Genomic DNA, 22,011 nt, shown 5'->3' with positions numbered 1-22,011 from the left:
CTGTTTGCCTATTATGAGATATTTAGATAGAATGAATTAAAAAACTAAATAAATTATATGTTCCTTGTGCTGGATAAAACACTTCTGGTTAAGACTTTTGCATTGTGGTTGGGATACAAGGCAATGCTCCCCAAGTTTGACAAGGGATTGGAATTCTATTCAAGATAGCTTGCTTTACTTGAACAGGGATTATTGCCAGGGCAATAACAATAGCAATAAATACCTCAAGTGAGATGCTTTATTTTTTCTTTAGGTTGACTGACTGTATGTTTGCTTCAACCACATATAATTACTGTGAGAGGGGGAAGTTGACCACAGTGTTTGCATGTGAATTCAGTGTAGCACCAAGAAGATTGCTCAGTCAGCACAAGCCTCTCCGCTTGTTTAATAGAACAATCTTCTCCCCCAGTACATTGTACACAGTGTTCAAAACTCCCATTGTTCTAGGTGCAGTACTGTGCCTAAGATTTCAGATTAAAACTGCAGAGTGGAAGGAAAGGACCTTTTTCTGCCTCCCCACTTCCAGCTACTCTCTGAAGATTGGAGAAGAGACCCTCTTAAGAATATTAGGGGGTGGGTAGGGGAAAGACTAGACCATGTGAAAAATGAACATAATATTTTTGCTGCAGTTCATTCATTTTCAGCTTTGTTTGTATTCTTATGAAAAAGTGTGCCTAGACATTACATTGTTGTGTCCATAATCTAGGTTTAAGGTGCCATTTAGCTCCTAGCTTTCAATCTGTTTCAAACATTGATTGTACATTGTTCCAGGGATTCTCTTGACCCCTGAGCAGATTTGAGAGGTGGGGCCTTGTTGCCCCCTAGGCTCATTTGGAGGAAGGGTGGAATAGAAATAAAATAAAATATCTTACCTTGGTGCTGTTTATGAATTGCGACCATGTGCTAAAAATCCTCAGTGGTGTTTCAGCATCCTGTGTCTTGTTACTTGCTAAAACTTGGTGGCAATTAATATATTGGCTTCTCTATAGGATGTTTGTTGGGATAGCTTCTTTAGCTATGCTCTAAATTTGGAGGAATTTTTTTATGTATAAGTTGTCCATTATTTGTTTTATATCTTGTTTCCATCTATAGACTGCTTTACTACCTAAAATATCTGAAAGCAGTCTACATTACAGTATGTTCCACAAACATCAAATGATTTGCACCACAAAATATATTTTAAAAATCCATAAAAATAATATAAAATCAGAGCGAACTACTAGGCAGTATAATATAAAATTTCAAACAGCACAGCATAAGTGCAATCATTCATTCAATCTCACTCACCATCCATTTCACACAACCACTACAACCATTTGCTACACCAAACATTACCTCTATCAATTACTCATACTTTCAACCCACTCACAAAAAGTCATTGCCAAGCATACACAATAAGATACACTTCTAATACATGAAGCAGTATTGGACTTGTGTTCCACACTCACTGAACGATCTAATACTCATCTCCCGCCTCTCCCTGGTGTGAGCCCAGGCTCTCACCCTGGAGGGTATAGAACTATTTCCGTCCATGCACTGCCAGCTATGGAGTCTCATCATGCATGGTACTGCATAACCTCAAAACCTGATACAGAAACAATCAACTTGACTTGAAATAGGCATCTTTATGGGTCAAGGGGCAGTGGTGAAAGATTGAATATTTTGATGAACAATAAAGGCAGAAATGTATGTATATTAGTTAAACTATATTAACTTGTTTTAGGTTGTCGATGTATGAATCCACTTGCCATACTGCCCAAGAGGTTGCTGAAAAAATTCAAGAACGCAATCGATGTCAGAGGAATGGTGAAAGTACAACTAAGGTACTGCATAATTCATGGACCACCTTCCAGCTTTGCTTTACCTTCTCTTACATCTTTTAAGATCAGCAGCCAGTGTCCTCTTGACTGAGCAAGCTGTGTGCACCTGAAAACTATTTAAAGGTAATCATGGTAGCTGCCTTATAACACTGGAGCTCCTATCCTTAAAAGACTCATCAGATTCTTTGACGCTGAGTGCTCTAACAGACCAAGCTTGTAGAGATTAGTAACTACCGTATTTTTCGTCCCATAGGACGCTCCGTCCCATAGGACGCACCTAGTTTTTTGGGGGGGAAATAAAGGAAATTTTTTCCCCCTTTATTTCCCCCCCAAAACCAGGTCGGGGAACAGCGGGGTGGCGGCGCTGCGCCTCCCCGCTGTCCCCCGAGCTTGTGGGGCTGGCCGATGTTTGCCCGAAGCGCGGGGCGCTCTGCTTCAGCACGCCCCGCGCTCCGTGCAGCAGGCTGCTATCCGCAGCCTAGGGAGCCCTGCGGGAACTCCCGCAGGGCTCCCCAGGCTGCGGATGTCTGCCCGGCGCGAGGGGCGCTCTGCTTCAGGGTGCTCCATGCGCCGGGCGGCAGGCTGCTATCTGCAGCGTGGGAAGCCCTGCGGGAACTCCTGCAGGGCTCCCCATGCTGCGGATGTCTGCCCGGCGGGAGGGGCGCTCTGCTTCAGGGCGCCCCGGGCGGCAGGCTGCTATCCGCAGCATAGGGAGCCCTGTGGGAACTCCCGCAGGGCTCCCCAGGCTTGCTGATAGCTTCCTGAAGCCTGGAGAGCGAGAGGGGTCGGTGCGCACTGACCCCTCTCCAAGCTTCAGCAAAAGCCTGTATTCGCCCCATAGGACGCACACAGATTTCCCCTTCATTTTTGGAGGGGAAAAAGTGCGTCCTATAGGGCGAAAAATACGGTAGCTATTTTATTCTGTCCCCACTCCTCCGCATTGGCCTGGATTTGTAAATTATAGTTTCCTGTTTTAAATCCTAGTGACAGAGTGAGATAAAAATTGGAATAAATATTTTTGAAACAATAATATTTTGTTTGGTTTTGTAAGGGTAGGATACAGACTATGATATCAGTTGGAAAGAGGATGCTCTTGATGTAAGATAGCCACCTCTGTCTCAGAACATGGACATGGCACTTTGAATCCGTATTGTTGTCAGGTAAAATGAGTGAGCTGGACATTTGCTGCAGTTCTTTTAGTCAAGTCATTGCTTTCGGCTGTCCTCCGAGAGAAGGCAACAGCACCAGAACAAACCCAGTGCTGGGACAAAGCAGAGGTTCACATTTCCATGGTATTATTAATTCTGAAATAGGGAAGCTAAGCCCTAGCTGTCAGGTAAAGGCCCAGCTCAGGTCAGAAAATACTCAGTAAGCTGGACTGAAATGACTAGCTTCATGTAAGATTGCAAAATCCTTTATACTTTCAGATGATAGGAGAATCCAGAAGGTATGGTGAGCCCTAATAATTTAGGGCTACTTCACATGCAGCATTTGTTTCACTAAGCTGTGTTTCACTTAGTAGATACCTGAAGTATGAAAGAAAGATGCACATCTTGAAATGTATGTCTGTGACTAGAGCAGTGACCAAGCGCAGATGTGTCAGGACCACCTATTGTTCCTTTGCGCTCTCCCTATACTGTAGGAACAGTGGTTCATGTTCCAAAATACACTGCTCAGTAGACAAATGGTTCCCTGAAGAAAACTTTCCATGTTTGTACGTGAGTAGAATTGCAGGCACTTGCTCAGTGAGCAGGTAGGAAGCCAGCATTTGAGTCCAGTGTAAACAGGCTTCCAACAATTGCAATATTTATTGCCATAACAACTGATGTTATGGGCTGATGTTGAAAAACATTAAGCAGCTCAGTCATGTTGTCTGTGGCCAGGGAATGTTTTAATGAAGAAAAATGTTCTTTTCCCATGTTTGCCAAGTAGGGGAAATGTCATCAGTGTCTTGTTTTTCTGGGATTTTGCCACTTTCATGCGCTAAGACGTTTTTAAAAAAATGTAGTGAGAAAATCAAGCATTTCTATTGCCATTCCGAATGAGAGACAAAATAAAGCTTATTCTTATTCCTAGTCCTTCCCCTCCTCATCTCTTTGTTTTGTTGGTAGATAATGCTTAGTGTGAAAGATTGGAAACATTCCTCAGTAAAATGTATACATTTTTTTAAAAAATGTGGAAAGCAAATGTAAGTCCACACTGGACGCAAATCTCTCAAGAATGTTTCCCTTATGAATTACAGTGACATAAGAGCACAGTTAGGTGTCTGCACAAGTCCTATAGTTAAAACTGGTCTTGTTTTGCAGAAATGAGCTAGTGGATTGTGACTTCAAACTGAAAATTGTTTGTTTTCTTAACCCATTCCAACCACTTTGCCCTGATGTAGCAAGTCTGTATTCCTAAGAAGTTAAGATTTATTTGGAAGTAAATCCCATTTTAAAAAATCAGTGCGTATTACGTCCAAGTAAACATACTTAATGCAGGGGCGTTAGTGAAATTTGCCATCCACCCCTTTTTTGCTTTTAAATCAAATGTGTATGTGAGACAGGGCTAATGTTTCCATTGTTGTGCTACAAGACAGTGGATGGTCGTGGGAGCTGCTAGTTCTCAAGAAATTGTCACCTGGGAAAGGTCCTGTGAGTGGATGGTATTGCTTCATTACCTTGGATTAAAGTGACATGAAATTCTGGGGAGTTCCTGGACTTTAACAGGGTTAGCTGTCAGCTTATGTCACCTTAGCAATACTTGCTGCTCTTGGACTTTCAGTAGATTGCCTCAAGAGTGCGCTTGAGATTCTGACCAGAATGAAGTCCTTGATGAATGCTTAGCACCACATTCCCCACAAATTACCAGTTCCCTGTGGATGCATGTACTGTAGCCCTCTTCTGGTCATTCTCTGTTCCCAAGATGGTTGGCATTCTTTACCAGGCTGGCAAAGCAGGGTCTGCTGCGGCTCCTTGGCACTATAGTATTGTTACAAGGGCTGACAGTTGCTCTTTGATTAAAATGGATAGGGTTTCTTGCTGGATCCTAAGGGTGGGGGGGGAATGATCTAACTTGAGTGTTCTTTTCCAAGCCTGTTGTGTATAGCTGGCTTCCTTTTTCATGAATGTCTTGCTTTTTGAAAGCTGTAGAAGGCATTGGCTCACAAAAGCAGTAGCTTAACTGGAAATCAGTGGGCCAAAAACAACTCAGATACATGAGTAAGTTTGTAAGTGCACCTTCCGGTTAACTGTCTGGAGTTCTAATAGGATTTTTAATAAAACTATCCTACATAGGCAACTCTTCTCTACATTGATGGGGTAATAATGAGCTATACACTGTTTTTATTTGCTTATTTCTATGTGTTTCTGAATGGTCTCATCTGCTAATGTTGAGCTGATCTCACGTATTTCCCTTTTGCTCTTGTCTCCTTTCAGCTCAATGTTTCCATCAGGTCACTGTTGCAAAACCTCAAAGAAAAGACGGAGCGTCTGAAGGACCTCTTGCTTCACTCTGTATCAACACGTCAGATGTATCCATGTAAACAGCTGTATACCAGGAAGGCCAGTGAGACAAGAGTGGGTCAGCATTCTGTTTTGGAAAAGGAACGAGACCATTAAATCTTTGTGTTTAGAAAATCCCCATCAACTTGGGAAAAACCCAGGTACAAAAGAAATGTTTGCAGTCTTCATTTTATTTCCAGGGTTTGTTCTGTATATGTAAGCACTTCTTCAGGGCACTCCTAACTAAATAGGTTGCAGCAAATGTTGTGTCAGATCCAACTGGGGCCCACTTTACATACGCAACTGAATGGGCTGTGTAAAGCTGTGCCCATGTGGTTGTATTACAAGTCGATGTTCACTTAGGTAGCTGCATGTGTGAGTCTGAATTCTGCTATAAGTAGTTGCGCAGTTATGACTTCTGCCACCTTACTGTTTGTTTTTAAAACGTTCCATGTGTCTTATAGACATAAAATGAGGTAAATGTTGTAAAGTACTTTTTACACATAGAAAAGTGTTATAAAAATGATAGTAGTCTGTCCTCAGTTCTCTGCCTAGGACAAGATAACCTCATATCCTTATTTAGTCATAACAGAACTTAGATATTTTTTAACTCTGGCCTCTCTGGTATAGATCTAGTATGGCATTTCCTGTACTGATAGGTACGCATGTGGTTCTTCCTGACTGGATAAAGAAGTCATAACTTACTTGATTTGTGACTTAATACCAAAAGTATGAGGTCTAGATGTTCAGTCATTTGTTTCTGGCAATCAACCTTAACCCAGTTCCTGCAGAACACAACTTGAAGGGGACAGGCGGCAGAACTTAGTGGATGACCTCCTCACGCGACATCGTCATCTTCAGGCATCTTTCAAAAATGAGGGGACAGAACCGGATGTGATAAGGTACAGTTCTAAATGAGAAATGCATGAGAGTAGCTCTGTCTTGAGCGATGAAGCACCATTGCACCTGTACCCCAGGAATCATCGTGATGCCTGGTCATATTGGCTGGGGCCTGTTGGGAGTCCAACAACATCTGGAGGGCCACAGGTTCCCTGCTTCTGCTGTACCTTATTTCCACACAGACCCCTCCTGTTTTGTGTGTGATCAGTTATGCTCCCCTTCAGGATATTGTTTTTCATGTATTCTCTGAGTACCTTACCAGGTACCCAGATTTGATGGAGCATCTGCACGCAGAATCAAATTAAAAAATTGGAGCTGAAGGTTGCATCAAAGCCTGTCATGCTAAAAGGCTGAGTCTTAAGTGGTTCAGAGCCAAGGTCAAGCCAAAGCAGACTTTAACAGAGATGGGCTCAGAAGCCACGCAAGACAAAACTTCACATCACAATGCCCACAGAAAGCAAGTGTGTATTGGAATTTAAGAGTCATATGGTGTCAGAGATGGATGAGGGAGATAGATGAGAAATAAAGAGACAGTTGCACATAGTTTGTCTAGGCAGGGTGGTTTTGCGTTCTTAGGGCACAGGCCAGGAAAACTGGCCAATTAAAAGAAAGGCAGTTACATGGTCCAGAGCTACAGGGGGATCTATGGCGTGGAATTTCCCAGCAGTGCATACCTTGTCCTTGCAGTGTTGCTCTGGATTGCCTGAATAAGGGAACTATAGAGATCTATGCCTTAAGAAAACCAGTCACACTAGAAATTTGGAAGGAGAAGGGGGGTGGTACATAGTATTGGTCTTGCAAATTGGTTCAGGATGTACTTTTTACATTACATTGATGCACCTTTTAGTAATATTTAATGATTATATGCTAACATTAATGATGATATTCTGATTAATTTCCCACTTGTCCTAAGCTAAAGGGGGGGGGGGCAACATAAATTTTGAAAATAATTCCAGCTGCTGGTTGGGTTTTGATGATCTATCCCATTCTCTTTTTATCTCTTCTACACAGAAGATTGAAATAGTTAAAGCATATATGTATCACCCAAGACATTTCAGGTGGAGAAAATGTGTTTTGGATTGCCTGTGTTGTTGAAAGAGGAAACTGTGGAAGAATGTCTAATCGATTAATTGTTTTTCTGGCCTTGTAATCCCTTGGCAAGCAGTGCAAATCCTTCCAGCTCTCCTGTGTGCTGGATTTTGTATTTAGCTAGTTTAACTCAGCATGAGAAATCAGTCGGGCAGTGCTTTCCATGTTGATGGATTATCTGAGTTGAGTCGTTGTTTATTTCATGCTCCAGCAACAGCATAAAGTGAGCCTATGCAACATTGTCTTGGGAATTTCAGTACTACTGAATTGCCACCAGGAGGAGCATGCAACTGTTGCTTCCTCTGTCCCTGAACCCACAAATACAAATTGCACCGTAAACAGGATTCCTCTTACATTTCAAGTTTTTTATAATTTCCTTTCCTATCCTCACCTTTCTGAAACAAAAATAAATGAAATATTGGGGACGTTAGTGTGCCAAAAAAAGGTGGATGGCGGTTAGAAACTGCTAGTGCTAGAATTATTGTTGGCTATGGAAATTTCTGTGGATTTCTCTTGGCCAGCCAAGAATCTCCAAAGCTGTAACTCTTAGCTTTGCATGTGTATTTTAAAAGAAAAGGTATTCCAACTTGTACCTGATAGTTAGATTTTTCCAATTTGGCTGTAGTTGCTGTTGAGCTATGGCTCCCTTAGGGGTCTATAATTATTGCTATTTTTTCCCCTTTAAAAAGCCCAACCATTCTATATTACAAGCCAAATTCTATTTCATCATGCCCATGCATATTTCTATTTTCATATTTTCTTTTCAGAATTTAGAAGTTGTGTGATGTGGGTGTGGTTGGATATAGTGGGGTCATGACAGTTTGGTCTGACTGTGAGTAGGCATTCTGTTTTTCTCTTCCTGTTCCTATATGCAGGCTTCACCTTTCTTTTGTCTGATCCATCCTTAAAGTACACCCCACGTTTTCAGGAGCTTTTTTCTCACTTCTCCCTCCACCCCCACCCCCGTCCTATCCCGTAGTCATCCCCTTCATTAACCTTCTTGCATCAGTGATCACATGTCTTATTGTCCTCATGGTGTGCAATTGTGAAAGCATTCTCAAAATTAATCTCCGTTTACGTTTGGTCACCATTCAGTGAGTTTACATCCTTTGAAATCTGCTTTAATGCGAGTGCTCTTGGTGTGGTACAGTGGCCTTAGTACTTCTAATTCTTATTTTAAGTGACAACCTGGGCCACAATACAGATCAAGGCATTGCTTTATGAGGCACCCAAGTAGCTTACCTTCCGGTATTGTCAGACTTAATTAGGACACAGTTCTCAGTATCCAAAATGGTTGTGCCATATGTATAGCTGCTTCAATGCAGTTATTTCTCCCAACCCAAACCATTTTATTCAGTTGCCTTTAAATTAACCATGCAATATCCGAATGTGAAGAAGACTTATGTATCTTACGCGTAGAATGCCAATTTCATGAACCATCGTAGAGATGTCATTAGGGGCAAAGCTGAGGTCCAGGAAATTGTGAGATATTAAACTTAATATTCTCCCTGCGTCCAATGAGATGTTGATCCCTTTGCTAGACTCCTAATCAGAGAATCTATTAAATGGATGAAGTTGTAATGAAATGGAGCTTGATATCCTGTGACAGAGTAGAAGGCAAAAAGAGCAAACCCACCCACTTCCTGCGAAACTAATAATGCAGCTTTTGCTAATGCCGAGAGTGAACTTGTATGGCAGGGCATTTATAATACAGTTTGAGAAAAGTCCCCATCTCTAGCTTTCAGTAGCTGCAGTTGTGGGAGGTGTCACTGGAAGTATGGAGAGTGTAAAAGGAAATAGAATGAAGAGGGTGATGAAATGATGCATGTCACCTGTAGGAAGCTAGCATCTTCCTAAACTGAAAACCCTAGCTAATGCTAGCCACAGTCGTGATTAAAACCATCTGCCTGGGAGCCTCCTTCTTCTTACACAGCTAGCATAGAACTGTAGAAGTCTCTTCCACCCTTGGACACTTGCCAGACCCCAAGCTGAGCTTCTTTCAGCAGTGCTGAAAAGGCTTCATTGTAGCTGGCTTTTGACTGGCTACAGGTAGAGCGCTTAATATTTGTATCATGTATTTTGAATTACCTATTGTGTGTGTGCTTGTACATATACTAAATGTTGCAAAGCCCTTACCCCAAGCCTAAGAGATGTAAGCAATTAATGGTTCTCAACAATCTGATTGCTAAGGACATAGATGGCAAAATCTAGATTCAAAATTATCTTGACAGGCTGGAGCATGACCAAAACTGACAAGAGAGATAAATGTAAAGTCCTGTGTTTGGGTTTAAAAATAAAAGTAAAAATCAAGTGCACTAGTTACAGGATGGGAGATCTGGCTTGACAGCAAGACATGTGGAAAGGTTCTGAGTGTCTCTGTGTGCATTGTAAGCTGAGAGAGCCAACAGGGCAGTGCAGTCGCTAAAGAGGCAAATGCAATTATGAGTTGCGCTAATCAAGAAAAGTAATAATGCCATTCTGTCCTGTGCTGCTCAGGCCACATCTGGAGCATGTCCAGTTATGGGTGCCACATTTTAAGCAGGAATTAGCATGTCCAGAGGAGGGTGACTCTGATAGTGATGGGTCTGGAAACGTCCTGTGAGGAACATTTGAAAAATCAGGCTACGTTTAGCCTGGAGAATAAAAGGGGGAGGCATGGTTGCAGTCTTCAAACAACTGAAGGGCTCTCTTGTAGAAGATGGAGCAGACTTGTTCTCTTTTGCTCCAGAGGGCAGGACTAGAAGCAGTGGGTGGAAATAGCGGGGAAACAGATTTTGGCTGTTAGAAATAGCTTCATAACGGTACATGTTGCTCAACAGTGGAACAGACGGTCTCAGGAGGAGGTGGGCTGTCTTTTGCTGCTGATATTTAAGCCGAAGCTGGGTGGCCCTCTGTTAGGGATGCTGCAGTTACATCCTGCATGGCAGATCCTGCATTGAGCCCAAGGGTTGGACTACATGGCCTCCAGCATCCCTTCCAGTTCTATATCCTCCTAATGCCACCTGTTGCACCAATACAGCAAATAAAATGAAAGCAGCACCCAGTACTGGGGGGGAAATGGGGAAATTCACTATATTGCCATGCAGACTGTTCCAAGGGCCTCGTATCCAATGTTTTTCAGAAACCCCCAATCACATTTTACAGCAATTTATGAATCCAGATTGAAGTACTCAAAACACTTCAAATATTATTACTGTACTGCCATATTCACAAGGGGAAATGTGATTAATCACATAGACCAATGTCACATGACCTGGGTTTTTGTTTTAAAATCACTCACATTGATTGTTCTAAGGCATGAAAGCCTTCATGTGTGGCCGTGGTCTAGGGAAAGGTCTGTTTGACTAATTTGTGTTTCTTGGGAAATTTTCTAAGAATTAACCAGTGAAACAATGCAGTTGGGAAGATAAGCTGCTGTTTGTTAAGTCGAGGCACAACCCTTGATTATAACCCTCCAGCTTCCTTTATATTTGGGCACATTGCTAAGCCTTTTAATTAGTTAAATCTGCTCCTATAATCAAAAGCTATCTGCACACTCCACTGTGCTGTGACAATTTCAAAGATTTAAGTGATTAACTTGGCAAAAGCAGTGGGTGGCTAATTGGATAAACTTTAATCTTCACACTGCCAAAATGAAACAGAGGAAGATCAGAAGAAAGAGGAAGTTGGGCTGCCCTGGGTGGGAAGAGAGCTACCAAACATGTCAGAAAGATTATTTTTAAAATGCTAGCAGGTCACTTGCCACAACCAAAACTAGAAACCATGGTTGGGGGTAAAACTGTGCCACTACACGACATACACCCCCCTCTCTCATTGACATTTTCAAATGGCAAAAGGTTTTTCTCATTTGAGCTAGTGGAGCCACAGCTGTTAATTTTGGAGCAGAGGATTTGGCTAGACCATCTTCTCTTGGGAAGACAATGATGAGAGCTGCACCTTTTTATTTTGACAACATTTAATGGGGACTTGGGCCCCTTACAGGAGTAAAAATGTCCCCTATGGGAGCTGGCTTTTTAAAAAACACAAATGTCCCCATTATACTGTATTACACAATATTCTCGTTGAAGCCAATGAGGGTTGTTTTGCTAAATATAAATATATTTTTCCTGCATGTCACATGGCTGCCTTGTTTGCTTATTATTACTGTGAGCTCTTGAGGCACACAGTAATAATATGGCTGGTGAAGACTAGGGGAGTGCTTTGGCAGTCATTTTGCCAGTGCAATCTCTTCAGCTTGCCAGCTAGAACGACCCTCCCCCTCTGGGTGCTGTTCTGGGATTTCTCCCAAAACTCCCAGAGCCATTTTTTCTTGTGGGGTGTGTGTCCTCTGAGGAATGCTCTGTTGCGCTAGCTGGAGCCCTTCAACTGGCTTCTGCTAGTGGAACTGGAATCACAGAGTTGGAAGGGACCCCAAGAGTCATCTAGTCCAACCCCCTGCAGTGCCATTGAATCCCGCCCTACTTCTTCTGTAGTAGTTTTAATTCAACTGCAAGTGAAGATGGTTTTAATTAGAGACAAAACAAGCAGGTAAATGAGCTTTAGGCTCCTTCTGTCCTAGTGAGTGCGGCTGACATGTGTAACAGGTGACAAATTGAATGGCCAACTTAACTATAGTGGATTTAATACAGCTCCTTCCTGGGTTGTTTATTAGCTAGAGATCAATGCTTTGGGTCCCCCAAATTTCATTTTATTTGGATTTGTAAATGAAGAACTCTTCTCTTTGCTAAAAAAAAGACCAAGAAGATGCTGTGGCATCTTAAGGCCTTGCCAATTCGTAGTAGCAGGGCCTGTCCACTTCTTCATATACCATCAGATTTGATCAGTGTAAAAAAAATACAGCTATCTGCTAGCTAATTGATGTGGCTGGTGGATACCGAACAGGTGAGATGGTGGTTGACAATAGAACATAGAAAAACTGCCTTATACTAGGGTAGATCATGTGTTCATCTAGCTCAACAACCCCTGCCATAGAGAAATACTTGTTTTTATTTGGCCTTAGGGCCACATTGCGGTAGACCACCCCACTGAGAGCCACATGCTGGGGTGGATGTGGCCAATGCACACTTTCATGCACAGCCAGCAGAGGAGGAGAGGTCCCTCCACACCGCAGCTCTGGTCTAAGAAGAGAGGTTCCTCTCCTCTTCCTTGGATGGGGAGGAAAGCTCTTCAAACATTGAATGCCTCTTACTACCTTTGGAAAAATGCTGCTTCTCCCCCTAGTGTAGCACCATTGTCAGAAGGCCTTAGAAAAACACAGCAAACAGTTTTGGAAGTATTCAGTTTTGGAAAATAGCTGTGGGCTACTAAAAATAACTTCGTGGACTGGGCCGAGCCACAGGTTTGTCACTTCAGTAGACCTTGGAGGGCCAATGCTGATATCGGTCTCTCCCAGCCCTATCAGGAAGTGCTGGGGACTGAGCCTGGCATTTTTTTCCATGCAAAGCAGATGTGCCAGTGACCCACCAGTCCTTCCATAAACTCTAAGCACTAACATGTAATTCATTTGGTAGACAGGTATTTGATTTGGTGGACAGGGCACTCTTTCTAGGTAAAGTGATCCCCCCCTTTTTTTTAGCATGGCATATGCTTATAGTCAGCGGTTAAATGTATCTACGGCATGGAGAACCTGTCGCCCACCCAACTCTCATCATCCTTGACCATCGGCCATGCTGCCTGGAGTTGATGGGACTCCAACAGCACCTGGAGAGTCACAACTTCCCCAGTCTTGATGTATCTGAAGGGCTTGTGCAACTTGCATTTTTAGCCAGCAGGTGTCTCTCTCATACTGAAAATCCACACATTTTCTGTATGCTGCAGAAATGAATTCGGTAGAGATCCTGGTTTTCATCCATTATACCTCATTCTTCTTCTGTTGCATAGATGCACTTCAACAGAATATGAGGGCCTGTCTCTGTCTTTCATTTATATTAATATTGCAGTGCTGCATAAAATCCTACCTCCAGGTTAAGTGCATGCCTGTGCACTATTTTGCATGCAAGTCCCTCTGAATTCAGCGGGAGTTTTCCCAAGTCTGGTCTGCTGGCCAGATACCACAGCAGCCACCCTGCCTTCTGGGTCCTCTCCTCTCCCAGCACCATCTGTTAGGTAGGGAGCAGCAGAGCTGTAGCTGCAGGAAAAAAAGGGCTTTGGTGTCATTCAAAGCCTGCAGTTGCAGCTCCTTCCTCTGTATAAAAAGATATTGCAAGAATAAAAGTAGGGGTATGTTTCACAATATACACATGTTGTGATCTTTGCAAATATGCAAAAAAAGTCATTCATTTTGTACGTGTGCAATTTTGGAGATGCAGTTGCACTTTTTATATTAAAGCTTCAGATAACTATGACAGGCTTGCTGGGTTTTTTTTTTCCTCCTTTGAATAAATTATTTAAAAATGTTGAAGCTTGTATTTTTTAAAAAATATATATATTTCCAGGTCTAGCCTAATGGCTGGAGGGGTCAGACAAGGTGTCGTAAACCCATGGCTTGTGGAGGAGCCTGAGGAAACAAGAGGGCTTGGCTTTCATGAAATCCAGCAGCAGCAACAGAGAATTATAGAAGGTAAGTCATCCTTCTTGGTTTTTAAAGCCTTAATCCTATCCTAGAGCCTCTACATAGGCCTCATGGTTGATAGCCACTGGTGTTGATTGCATCCTTTTACTCCAGTGACCTAGGTCAGAAAATCTTCCACCTTCACCTTCTTTTGTATAGGATGGAGGTATTGATTTCTGATGTCCAGCTTGTTTTGTCCCTGACCATCCAAAACATTCGAGCACTTTGTTAAATGTTTGTTTTGAGTCCAGGGGGCATTTCTCTGCTTAAGTTCACACACTCGTCATTTGAAAAACAATTCTGTGGGTAGCTAGGAGCTGGCTTGTTAAACCGGAATTCCATAAGATGCCTCAGATAATTAGGCACCAAGCCTTAAGTGCCAGCGGAGTTTCAGTTCCAGAATTTTCTAGGCTCCTTGGAAGATATCAGTCTTCTGCATCCCTTGGTTGCTGGTGGAAGGTCTTGGACGTACTTCACACTAATCAGGCTAACGTATGTCAGTGTGTAGACAGGGAAACCTCATTCTTATCCAGGCTTGTTTGTGAGGGATGAAAATTCTTACTGGCCCACTTTATCTTGCAGACCACTCTTAGCCTGAAACAACCAGAGTCTGGCACCTTGATCTGGGCTGCCTCATCATTATGAGCTTAGAACTGGCTGGTGTGGCTTGTGTCCCACCAAGAAAATGTGGCTTACTTGGGGCTCGGTAAGCCTTTGCTGTAGGTGTTGAACCTTAAAACAGAGTTGTCAAGCAACTGGCAGGCAGCAGCATAAGCCCAGCAGGCTGTATTGGCATAGTGAGCCACAGGTTGTGCAGATCTATCCTGGTCTCTTGTTTAAGTAGATCGAGTCCTTCCCCGTGCCCAGGTTTCCATCTCCATATAGCCTGGGGATGGGGAACTTCTGACCCACAGACCCAGTTAGGTCCTCTGGGCTTCCCTGTTTGGCCCTCAAGGCCATTTTGGCCAAGGGACATCCGCCTTCCCAACACCCGATGTCAGGTGTGGGGCAGGTAAAATCCTGGCTCAGCCAAAAGTGGGTCAGCAGGCACTGCCTATCAGCTTTTTAGCAGTGCCTACAAAAGGCTTGGAAGATAGTGCTTTGAAAGGGGCTTCTGAAGACTGATTGTCTTCAGGGGCCTGTTTCAAATTGCTATGCGAAGACCCCTGTTAGCAAAAAAGGCCACCTGGTGTCATTGCCAGCCAGATCCAGTTACCCACACAGAATATAGCCCTTTCCTGCTCCTCTCCATTGTCATCATTTCTGTCCCCTTAGCTCTATGCTTTTTCTTGAACAGTGATTTTATGTGAAGTAGTTGTGAGGCCTCTTTTGCTGATTAAGTTCTACGTCCTTCTCCCTGACGGTAGGAGGAGTATTTTTGGCCTTGGAAACGCTCTCCCATGCACCAGCAGTCATAACGGTGTGGTGCTTGGCTATGCCATCTGTATGGGAAACAACGTCTTGATGCCAGTAAGCCAGCTTTTCCACAACAACTTTCTGCTCCTGTAGTGCTTGTCTTAAAACCTCGTGGACACTTTGGGGGCATTTCAAAGCAATTGTATATGCTGTCAAGTAGGGAGTTTTAAAAAAAATAAAAATAACGGCTTCTGCAGAAAGATCTATTGAGCCATCAGTTAGCCATTAATCTTTTGCCCTCTTTGCTTAAACAGCCATTGGCACACAACTCTCCCGCTCCGGCACCTGTAAAAGAACCCCCTCCCCTTTTGCAAAACACTACCCACAGTAGTTGATTGTGCTGTCTTTGGAGGACCTCCCCAAAAGCAACTCTCCAAGAGGGCTCCAGTACAAAAGAGAGCTGTGTACGACTGGAGTGTAATTCAGTGCCATTGGGACCAAGGGTGTGGTAATGCCATGTGCTCTGGATTACAATAGGGGGCATTTTGTAAGACTAGAGGGAGACTTCTATTGCGGCTGTGCTGGCTGCAGCTCCCCTTGCCAAGAGTTGGATTATCTCCCCCCATAAACGCCACATTTACACGCAGCTTGAGAAACCCTTTGGATTCCTTGGTGCTTGCATCACCTATTTGTTTCTCAGTCGTGTTAAACCTTCCCTGGAAAATCAAAAAGGCTTAATCAGGAAACTATATGAGTGTGCCAAAATAAAATAAAAAAACATCCAGTGCTCTTACGATGGAGGAGCAGCTGCAAATCCAGTTTCTGAAGGGTTTGGGACTCTTGGCTAAACTTTCTTTTCTAAGACACTACCCAGCTCTGTCACTTTTACCCTAGTTTCTTAAGATCTGTCTGTTCTGGAATTCATTGTCATGCCATTGGTGAGGCCTTTGGGTCATTAAGTTTTTAACACTTCAGTTGCAGACTTTTTCATAATGTTGCTCAGCTGTCGTGGGTCATAAATCTGGGGTTTAGCATCAGAACACTGGAATTTAATTAGATTCATTTTTTGTTTTGTTTTTTGTTTCTCCCCTGTGCAGAGCAAGATGCTGGTCTTGATGCTCTCTCTTCTGTCTTAGCCCGTCAAAAACAGATGGGGCAGGAAATTGGGAATGAGTTAGAGGAACAGAATGGTAAGGACCGTCCTTGCTTTCAGAGTTTGATGGGTTCAAGAGAGCACAGAGTCATTATTTTCGGTGTTGTACCTTCTCATAGTTCTGTTCTACTGAAAACCTTCGGCGCGTCGTCTCTGTTGCATCATTATTAACCACTCCCAATGATAGTTCCCCCCCCTCCCCGAACAGTAATAGAAGAGCCACAATTAATCATCTCCATTTCTAAGTGTGATGGTATAAAAGTGAATTGACAACAGAGTTTGCTTCCCACTCCTAGCATTGGGTTCAGGCCGAGCAATGGGAAAGAGAGAGTGCTGAATTTTTAGGTCATCAAAGTAAGATTTCAGAGAAGTTTTAAAAAGTGAAGAATTGTTTCAAAACTGTTACTGAATCTGCCCATGTCCGCCTGGATCATTATCTCATGTATGGTTTGGCCTAGATGCCACTGTGTCATAAAATATTTACTATGCCTTCCCTTCTCTTCCATCAGTTGCAAAATTAACCAGAGTACATTGGTGTGGATGCCCCTTGGACATAGAATTGGGCCTCAGGGTACTTTTATTTTGGGCCCTGTGCCTTTGTTGGGGATCTGCCTCTTAGATCTAGAAAATGAGCTGTAAAAGGAGGACAGATTATACAGCAGTGTCCCAGGAACAATAGTGCCTTCGCTCAAGAGGCTACAGTTTCTGTTTGTAGGTAGGTGTAGGGCAGGGCCTTTCAAACTGTATGTCGGGATACATCAGTGTGTCGGCTGCAGTGTGTAGGTGTGTCGCACGAACACGCCTCATGCTTCCCCCAGGGCTAGAAAGAGCTTAGTTTAACATCCGATTTGCTAGTAAAACTGAATTATTGTGTTGCAAAATTATGCAGAACTGAATTACTGTGCCGCAAAATGATGCATGTCTAAAAAGCATGCCACCAACATGTAGCTCTGGTGCAGGGTTTTTTCTGTGTCAGTTCGTACTTGCGCTTCTCAAGGGAGCCTTCCATGAGAGGAGAGAGAGACCTAAGCAGGTTAGGTGCGGTTAGCTGTTTGATTATTCCTGTCTGAGCCAGTAGGTGGCAGCACAGGACAGAAAAATGCCTAGTACATGATCGGTTCTTGACCTTGAGGAGGCATGATTGGTGGTTTTTCGGTTTTTCCTGGAGCTGTGCAACACACCTTTTCCAGTTTAGCATTATTTTTACCTATAGTTTGCCCTTTGGTCTGGGAGTATGCTTATATATTCTCTTTTAGTTTAAATGATCACATCTAGGGCTGACGATTAGAGCAGCTTTGCCATTATAAGCCCTGAAAAGTTGCTAGCCTGACTTTTTAAAAAAACTAAAAAAAATGAAAGAAAAGTAGCCTCTTTGCTGCCATGGCCTCAGCCTCAAGCTCAGAGTTGGGAGGATGAACTGATCGACTCTTTGGCTTTTGCACCACCCACGGGCTGAGGAACTGAACAATACTGAACTTACGGCCAGCAGTCAGGAATGTGTGGACCCTGAGCCAGGACCTTCACGGGCACCTTGCCCCCAGCGTGATTTGCCAGATCAGTCTAAGGCCTCCTGTTTCACATGGTCCAGGAGGCAGGTCTGTCAGGAGGCCACAGAAAGGAGCGCAAGCACTCTCCTTCAGGACAGGGTGTTGGCATTTTAAAAGTTTTGGCCTCTTTCATCTTAGCGCTGCTTGCTTTGCATGGATCACAACATTTGCGGGCTAGGTTTTATTATGATTATAAAGTCTCTTAACAAATGAAGCAGGGGCAGTTGTCTCTGCCCCTTGTCTGCCAGCCTACATGGTTTCCATGCTGGCCGTGGGGGAAGAGGCTCAGCTTTATCCTCTACCAGCATGGAAGCTCACTTGGTTTCTCTGCCAGCTGCAGAGGAAGCGATTTGCTTTCCTCCAGCAGGGGATATGCAGGAAGCTCCTTCCTCAGTGCCTAGGAAGGAGGGCATCAGGTTCGTGAGTGAGGGATAAGAGTGATCAGTCTTTCCTCCACCGAACTGCTGTATTTTCATTCTTGCTACAGAGGTAGACACTTCACTTCCTCCGCCACCAGTCTGCTCACTCACCTGATCGCAATGCCTTGTTTTTCCTTGTGGTGTCCCAGGCAAGTAGTTAAATACAAACACCCGGCTGTATTTTACATCCTGAAGTTTCAGTGGGATCAAATGGATCCTGCATTAATGTAGCTTGTAGAAGTCTGGTGATGCACACCCTTTTCTTTTTCCTGGACTAGTATGAGAGACAGATTTGAAGTTAAACCATACTGTAGCACTCACTCAGTTGTTGAGATGACCCCATGGGAGCAAATCTATAGATTTTTGAGCTTTTCTTTTTTCTTACAGTATGGTAGAACTTTGAAATGCTTCCAGCTGTGTGATCTCTGCAAAGATTTGATCCATCTGGTCTGCTTCTAGAGAGGGTTGCATGAACATTAAGTGACTGGAAGGCCGCAGCTCTGATACTTCCCCATTTGCTGAGCACTTTCTTCATTGAGAAGGTGTCACTGCCAACAACAACAACAATAACAACAACAACAACAACAACAACAACAACAACAACAATAATAAATTTATACCTCACTCATCTGGCTGGGTTTCCCTAGCCACTCTGGGTGGCTCCCAACAGAATATTAAAAACATGAGAAAACATCAAACATTAATACTAGTAGTCTAAGGGTCAAGTGCACATTTTGTGTCCTCATGCCCTGTTTTTCACCCTTTCTGCTCCCAATCTGATCCTGTTTTTTTCCAGGGTTTTGAAGGTGCATATTCAGCCCTGGCAAGCATTGCACAAAAGTTAACAGACTTGCCTGCTCACATGTCCCTGAGTTTATTCATTTGTTATGTACTGCGGGAATGATGGAGTGAGATCAGCCTTGAAAATTAAAATTCACAAAAGTTGTCCTAGCCTACAACAACTTTACTTGCCTGCCAGATTTGAAATGGGAAACTTTTTTAAAAAAGAAAAGCATTTCTCTAATCTCAGTCCTCAGAGAAAACAGATTAAAACCCCAGCTGTTCTGAGATTACTAAACTGAAGGCCTTAGGAGGGAAGAGATGTGGAGACTTTAAAAAAAAAAAAATCTGTCTTGACATAACTTTAAAAGAGCACCATAGAACAGCATTTGCAAAAAGAGCTGGGGAGAGTGTTCCATTGCTGGTTTCCCATCACAGATTTAAACTCACAAAAGAACAAACAAATAAATCAAGGTAAAATGATTATGATCTGCCCACACTGATACCAATTCTCACCAAAACTTCACAGTACGTAGCACGTGAATACCTTCTGCTGCTCATGTGTATGTTTGTTTAGTCAGAGTTGGAGTTGCTGAACTTCAGTTTGGGTCTGTTCCATGACTAGTGCTGAGAACTCCCATTCCTAGGCAATATAATCAGAACTTTGCACATGGGGTCTCTGATTAGCCTTGTGTGTGATGTGGAGCACATATTTTTCCAGAAGTGTTCCGCCCTTGATTAATATCAACTCAGTATCTGCACAAATTATCGTTCAGTGATCTGTCTTGGACAGAAGACACAGTTCCCTCATCTGTGTATTTTTGGTCTGTATTGAGGCCATTTTCATAATATGTAATCTCTGACAAGTGTACAAGCAACTGTGAGTGTTTGGAGCCAGATGAATTCGTAATGGTCTGCAGGAAAGCAGCATTGCCGAGCCTATGAAACGAGCTCCCGTAGATCTTGTTGCTCCCCAAGAGCATGGTAAATGACTGTAATGCAAACTGCAGTGAATCGAACTACCCATCATATTTCCATATCGCCACCGGAGTTAGGAGAGCCGGGTTCAAACCCCCGCAAAGCTCACTATGTGCCTTGTGCTGGTCACACACTGTCCCCCTAAACTACTGATCAGGGTTGCTGTGATGGAACAAACGATAGTGTTCACTGCTCCAAGAAGGGTGAAATAAAAATGAAATTAAAATTAATTAATAGTAAATTAATGTGGGCAATGACAGCATAGGAAGCAGGTGCTTTTTGATTTTTGTTTCTTTGAAGAACAAGATTGTCACCAAAAGTGATTTGCAGAGTGTTGCAAACAATATCTTTCTAAAGAGTGAGCTTTAAGTACATTCTTGATTCTGTGAATGTTCTCGTTCCTGTGGTATATTTAATGTTTTTCTCCTTTGAGAATGGCTGAAGTATGGTTCTGTTGCCCACGCATCCTTTTTTACAGCTTTGTGACATGACCTGTATTCTAAGCCATCAATTGTGCCCCTGTGACATCTTGCTATGCCCTTAGTTATAGGAAATTTCATTGCCATGATGACACAATTCTGAAGTAAGCTGCATCATCCTTGGTGGGAAGAGAGGAATATCAAGCCTGCCTTCGTCCATCTTGGAGATATGCAGCCAAGCAAAAGAAAAAAGAAGTTTTAAATACTGTACACACAAAGAGAAAAATGAGCATTAAAACTTATTTCTTATTTGATTTTACTTTAATAGCAGGTCTGTGATATCTAAGCTCTAGTCTCATGAAAGGCTGATATTTAAGTGTAAAATAATTTAAGTGGGAAATATGAAATATATGCAAGTGTCTTCCGGTTTTTATTTTTAACGTAGCTTATCTGTCAGTCTGTTGAAGCTGGAATAGGTGTGCTAACTTTAAATTGATTCCAAACATAAATCCACTGAATAAAAATGTCCCACATCCATTTCTCCTGCATTATATCACTGCTACCATTGCATCCCTTTATTATGTGCAGAGAAAAAACAAAATGAATGGGAAGCAAATGATTAATTTTGAAGAGGAAGATATGTTGCCGGCTGAATTTTTTACCTCTACCTTTTTCCAGAGCACCTCATAAATTTAAATCCACAAAAATTTTAAATTCTGAATTCCTGTTGTTCCAGTTGAAGAAAGCAAATCCATCAGCATCGTATCACCAGAATTGACCCTTCAAAAGCTCCCCCCCCCCCAGTATTTTGTAATGATGGGTAACCTATTTTTTGTCCCAGTACTGGACTTTGCATGCCAAAGGCTAAGAGTTTGACATACTGAGAGTCGATTGCATCCTAGTGATCTCATTGAAGAGGCTTTTGCCTGTTCCTAGTTTACTTAATGCTTTTCCAAGAGGATGTGTAACCCAACCCAAGCATGAACAATCGTACCAGAGACAGGCAATGGAGCCTACATCCTTGGGCTGACTTTTGCCATGAGGTGTTACAGGAACAATCTGGGCACTCAGAATCCAGCAACCACAAAGTAATGAGTCACTTAGTCACATCCTGTCATTTACAGTAACTCAGGGTGATAAAGATATTTGTGTGTAATATCTAAGGAGCATAACCTCAAATGGGACACCCTAAAAGAGTACTGTTCTATTTTGTAATAGGAAATACCTTGGACAATACATATTCTAGTGGTGGAGAAGAGTCATTGGTTGCTGGCATCAATCTTGCATCTCAAGGAGTTTATAAAGCTGATAATTCTGAGTACCTCAAACATTTCGTTTCCTTACATGTCTAGGAAATGACTAATTTTATATGGGTTTGGTATATAGATGTGGTTATTTATTTTGTGAATCTTTTCTTGCCTATTTTAACATTAATCTAGCTCTTTGGATTTTTAATTCTCCATGAACTACTGCCTTCCTAGTATACTTGGACTTTCAAAAAGCTGTCCTCGAAGC

The 22,011-nt window shown here is 42.7% G+C and overlaps 1 protein-coding gene across 1 annotated transcript in view; it reads left to right on the top strand.

The window, feature by feature from the left end:
- Positions 1–22,011, top strand: part of STX8 (syntaxin 8) — a 75,795-nt gene that overhangs the window by 1,356 nt on the left and 52,428 nt on the right. The window contains exons 2-6 of the mRNA XM_083597806.1: positions 1,724–1,823; positions 5,240–5,334; positions 6,097–6,207; positions 13,729–13,853; positions 16,298–16,390. Coding sequence (XP_083453932.1) covers positions 1,724–1,823; positions 5,240–5,334; positions 6,097–6,207; positions 13,729–13,853; positions 16,298–16,390 — 524 coding nt within the window. The remainder of the gene's footprint in view (positions 1–1,723; positions 1,824–5,239; positions 5,335–6,096; positions 6,208–13,728; positions 13,854–16,297; positions 16,391–22,011) is intronic.

The sequence above is a fragment of the Podarcis filfolensis genome (genome assembly GCF_964270895.1).
Source record: "Podarcis filfolensis genome assembly, chromosome: 2".
NCBI classification, from domain to species: domain Eukaryota; kingdom Metazoa; phylum Chordata; class Lepidosauria; order Squamata; family Lacertidae; genus Podarcis; species Podarcis filfolensis.
Note: the sequence above shows the minus strand (reverse complement) of the source record. Positions and strands in the feature narration are given on the sequence as shown.